At 37.9% G+C, this 4,568-nt stretch overlaps 1 protein-coding gene and 1 long non-coding RNA gene across 4 annotated transcripts; one reads left to right on the top strand and one right to left on the bottom strand.

Annotated features, from left to right (window-relative positions):
* The first annotated feature begins 180 nt into the window (after positions 1 to 180).
* Positions 181 to 2,793, top strand: LOC116922316 (serine/threonine-protein kinase/endoribonuclease IRE2). Of its 2 annotated transcripts, XM_045167190.1 has the most exons (5): positions 181 to 671; positions 745 to 1,256; positions 1,331 to 1,446; positions 1,520 to 1,771; positions 1,994 to 2,793. In XM_045167190.1, exons 1-5 carry the CDS (start codon positions 430 to 432, stop codon positions 2,258 to 2,260), a joined length of 1,389 nt encoding a protein of 462 aa, XP_045023125.1. In that variant the 5' UTR covers positions 181 to 429; the 3' UTR covers positions 2,261 to 2,793. The 2 variants fall into 2 exon arrangements, with proteins under 2 accessions (XP_045023125.1, XP_045023124.1); XM_045167189.1 differs by having other exon boundaries at positions 184 to 671; positions 1,520 to 2,791.
* A 1,113-nt stretch (positions 2,794 to 3,906) lies between these two features.
* LOC123467147 lies at positions 3,907 to 4,526 on the bottom strand. Of its 2 annotated transcripts, none has more exons than XR_006641649.1 (3): positions 4,437 to 4,526; positions 4,265 to 4,366; positions 3,907 to 4,207 (listed from the first exon to the last, which is right to left on the bottom strand). It is a non-coding gene; the product is annotated as an uncharacterized LOC123467147 (long non-coding RNA). The 2 variants fall into 2 exon arrangements; XR_006641648.1 differs by having other exon boundaries at positions 4,270 to 4,366.
* Between the last annotated feature and the right edge of the window lie 42 nt (positions 4,527 to 4,568).

The following is a 4,568-nucleotide window of genomic DNA, read 5'->3' as shown; positions in this document are numbered from 1 at the left end:
AAGTATAAAGCTATATCCAAGATAAAACATTTCATACACAGAACTCATTAAAAAGAATAAACGATTGGAAATGCACACTGAGCGAATTATTAACTCGATGTAAAATCATTTGGCAAGCTCTCGTCAACCAAAAAAATTTCCGTAAAAATGATCAGAAGAAATTTTATAAGAATCACACAAAACAACCTCACTGACATTTAACGCGGATCAACAGGTAGACGACGCGATAACAGATCATTATCTGCATTGGACTCGTAAGTTAAATTGTATGCATGACAGACAGATAAGCTGACTGATAAATTCAAAGCGATTTCGGGTTGCAAGTGAGGGTTGTCCAGTGTCAAACGCTATTCCCGTGCAAAATATTATACTCAATAGTAGTTCGCACAAGTTTTTGTCTTGCTAGTCTCGTGTGCAATTAAGCTTAAAATGTCATCGACTGAACCTGTAAACGTAGATGGCATCCAATTCAATCGCAGTGATCAATTGGGGAGTGGTGGTTTCGGCTTAGTGTATCGTGGTAAATATAAAGACCAAAGCATAGCAGTCAAAAGAATTCTGAAGAAAGCTGACAGAAAACCACTAGTTGACAAAGAGTTAAACATTCTGAAGCAGTTAGAACATCCTAACATAGTTAAACTCCTTCATTCCGCAAGCGATGACGACTTCGAGTAAGATTATTACGTGATAATTTTGAATTAAAAAGAGAATTTCCATATGATTTTAACGATTTTTGCGATTCAGTTACTTTGCTTTAGAATTGTGCGACGCATCCTTGGATCAAGTGTTCCCTAATCAGGGCGAACCTCGGGAATATAATGGACCTATGTTACCGAATAATTTTGAGGTTTTCTCCCAGTTAGCCTCTGGTCTTAAACATATTCATTCACGGAATCTAATCCACCGAGACATTAAACCGGGAAACATTCTAATTTCTGTGAAACCTACTGACCAAGGCAATGAGACAACGATGAAATGGGCTGATTTTGGATTGTCCCGAGAAGTGAGTGAACAAGGAACATATAAAATGAGTGGAATCAGAGGGACTACACTTTGGTTCTCTCCCGAAGAGTTGGAAATACTCTCCGGAAAAAACATACTGATTATTCAACAAACTAAAGGCTCCATCAAAAGCGACGTTTACGCAGAAGGACTCGTCTTCGGTTATATTCTTTTGAAAGGAAGTCATATCTACGGTGAAAATGATTCAGAAATTAGGAGTAACATCATGAATGACAAGTCTGTTAATATGAATCGTAAGTTACCTCTTGAAATAGAGCATATATTACATAAGAAAAATAATTCAATGTTTCAATTTAAACAAAAATAGAAATTCACGAATCGCATTGGGCACGTAACTTGATAAAGAAAATGTTGTCCAAGACACCTGATACAAGAATCACGTCTGAAGAAGTCGTTATTCAACTTCAATCCATAAAAATTCAAGTAATGACGTTACAAGTTTAAGTTCTTCTTCGTCAATGAAATTTGAGTTTTCTAACACATTTTTTCCATTTAGCTAAAAGAAGGAGAACAAAAACTGCTTCGGCTGTGTGCAAATACGTGTCCAACGTCGGATTTTATAAATGAAATCAAAACTTTAATACGACTCGGCATCGACTTGAACGCAAAGAACAAAGATGGATGGAATGCGCTTCATGTTTTGTGTCGTTACAATTCAACCCCACAATTGAACGAGGCAATTAAAGTCTTGATCGAACTCGGCATCGACTTGAACGCAAAAACCAACTCTGGATGGAATGCGCTTCATGTTTTGTGTTACAACAACTCAGGCCCCCACTTAATCGAGGCAATTCAAGTTTTGATCGATCTCGGCATCGACTTGAACGCAAATGACAACGATGGATGGAGTGCGCTTCATCGTTTGTGTTACGAAAACTCAGGCCCCCACTTAATCGAGGCAATTAAAGTCTTGATCGAACTCGGCATCGACTTGAACGCAAAGAAAAACGATGGATGGAATGCGCTTCATCTTTTGTGTCGTAACAATTCAACCCCACAATTAATCGAGGCAATTAAAGTCTTGATTGAACTCGGCATCGACTTGAACGCAAAGCAGAAATATGGATTGAATGCGCTTCATCTTTTGTGTTACAACAATTCAACCCCACACTTAATCGAGGCAATTAAAGTTTTGATCGATCTCGGCATCGAGGGGTTGCCGACTCTTTTTCCAGAGTTGCACCCGTCGGGAAAAGGTCGGGAAAACGGAAAAAATAAGAAATTTAAGAAATTTTAAGAAAAATAAGAAAATTTTGGGAAATCGGGAAAAATCAGGAAAAATCAGGAAAAATGGGAAAAGTTGAGAAAAATGGGAAAAAGAAGGAAAAAATAAGAGAAATTAGGAAATGTTAGACTTTTCTCACAATATTTGGCAACTCTGCAAGGAATTTTCGGATCTGACCTGATCTTTCTGACACCCCTGACCTGATCTGACTCATATTCATTGCTATTTCAGAAAAATGAGTGGCGTGATACGCCCACCTAAACTCGACGTTTTTGAGTTACTTGAAAAAAATGGACTTGTTCTGCCACCTCACATGCTAAACCTTTTAAAAGAACTTGGATACTTTGATATCCACACTTTGATGCAATTAGAAACTCCTGAGTCCCTTCAAGCATAGCCCACTGAATGTAATAGTTCAAGCCTGAAGTCTAGAACTGTAAAAGTGACTCACCCCTCCGGCGATGGGAGGAGCTTATTCTCGAATGGACACTAGCACCACCACCCAAGATTCTTGGAACTTCATTGAACAATCGTTAACAAAACAAAAAACTAACAAAACAGTTAGTTGTCGTTTTAGCGTTTTGATGTTAGAGTTCTTTTTACTTTTTGAAAGTGTTGAAATTGAAGACAAAAGTTACGGGTTTGGAATATTTTTCATTGCAAGTCTTCTCCTGTTTAATTGAATAACAAGGATGTAAGTAAACAAAATTTATTAAGCATCAATTTTATCTTGTGTTTATTATTGCTAAACGTCAAGTTACGAAAAGGCCCTGTATTATCAAGAATAAAAAATTTTCAATCCAAAAAGACTAATTATTATGCTTATTAGTAGTAGAGTTATCTTATTAGTTATATTATATATTTCAGGTATAGCATAGCTGAGTGGTTAAAGCGTCTGACAAGTGCATTAAATGAGAATAGGTATTAGGTTCAGACCCTATCTGATTATTTCCTTTTTTTTTCAGTGTTAGCACCATTTTATACAATATTTACATTAAATAAACGAAAATTTCAAAAAATAATTACATTGCATTTGTATTCATACAACAAAGAAAAAATTTGAAAATAAACGTAAAACACAATTGTTATATATATAGCGAAGTATTTGTAAAAACGGCATGTTTATATTTTGAAAAATGTTGTTCTTCGACACCAGTAGAACGCGCTGAAGTCCATTCCAAGTTGGAAAAAAGGAGGTAGGGAGTGCGTCAAAACGATTGAACGGGCAAGATAGGGAAGCTCCAGGCTTTAGCTATTACATCCAGTGGGCTATGCTTCAAGAATCCATCATTGACATATATGGGAACTGTCCTGAATATGACACGTTTCAACCAGAAGAAAAGAAAGCATTACTGGGCTCAATCCATTGGAAGAATCCAGCACGCTTCAAATTTCTACCTGGAGAGAAAGCTTCACTCATTTCTATTAAGATATTGTGTTCTTCTTTAGTGGGGAAACTGCCATTGGTTTACATCTCTCCCATCATCGAACAAGCAACTCCCACTTTCAATGTTAAGGCTGGAAGAAAAGCGAGCATTCACACTGGTCAGCAACAACAATCTGTCAACAACAGCACCCTTCAGAGGACCGAAGCAGTAGACAATTTTGGAAAAACTATTTCTACTTACATTGACGATTACGTTAACACAATTCTCTTCCCCTGTTCATTTGAGTTGTAATGAACGTTATACTTGATCTTAAAGAACGTTTAGGCAGCAACGCGACAGGCAGAGGCATGTGGAATACAGTCGAATCATCTTCTACGTCTGCAGTGTCAACTGCAACGACAAATAATCTAATCACGTCATCACCTAATGGCAGTTTGACTTTGCACACCTTTTGGCCGGAGCAGTTCCGACCAGACGTTCACGCTGGCCCCTACAGGCTTTTGGCAGCCAATTTCATTGGTCGCATCCTCTCCACTCCTGTGCGCGTCCATGCAGGACTAGTCTCGGAGAACTAAAAATTACATTCGCCTTTTAAAACGAAACAAAGACCAAACAAAAATCGTCGTACTTTACTTTTTGGTGCCAAAAGTAATTTGGCCGCCATCCGAGGTCAACGTGGAAAATCCTCGAGTTCGTCGGGGCAGTACGGCTGCTTTTCGTTGCTCTATTCCTGATTATGTTGGTGATTATGTTACAGTCACTTCTTAGATTCAAGATAATCGATACGACATTTTTCTTACTTTCAATGAAGGTAGACTATGCCAAGTGGAAATAAATGACTGATTGCATTTTCGTTTGTCACCTCGCGAACTGTCGATCGACAAATGAAGTAATACGGGTCACGTTGACCTAAGGAGCAATTTAAAAAAAAA

The sequence above is a fragment of the Daphnia magna genome, unplaced genomic scaffold, assembly GCF_020631705.1.
Source record: "Daphnia magna isolate NIES unplaced genomic scaffold, ASM2063170v1.1 Dm_contigs152, whole genome shotgun sequence".
NCBI classification, from domain to species: Eukaryota; Metazoa; Arthropoda; class Branchiopoda; order Diplostraca; family Daphniidae; genus Daphnia; species Daphnia magna.
The sequence above is the reverse complement of the archived record's forward strand: the minus strand, read 5'-3'. Positions and strand labels throughout refer to the sequence as shown.

Coding starts and splice junctions, on each gene's coding strand:
- LOC116922316 (XM_045167189.1), top strand. CDS start 430: ATGTCATCGACTGAACCTGTAAACGTAGATGGCATCCAATTCAATCGC. Junction 1,257..1,330: donor CAAGTCTGTTAATATGAATC/GTAAGTTACCTC, acceptor AAACAAAAATAG/AAATTCACGAATCGCATTGG. Junction 1,447..1,519: donor TTCAATCCATAAAAATTCAA/GTAATGACGTTA, acceptor TTTTCCATTTAG/CTAAAAGAAGGAGAACAAAA.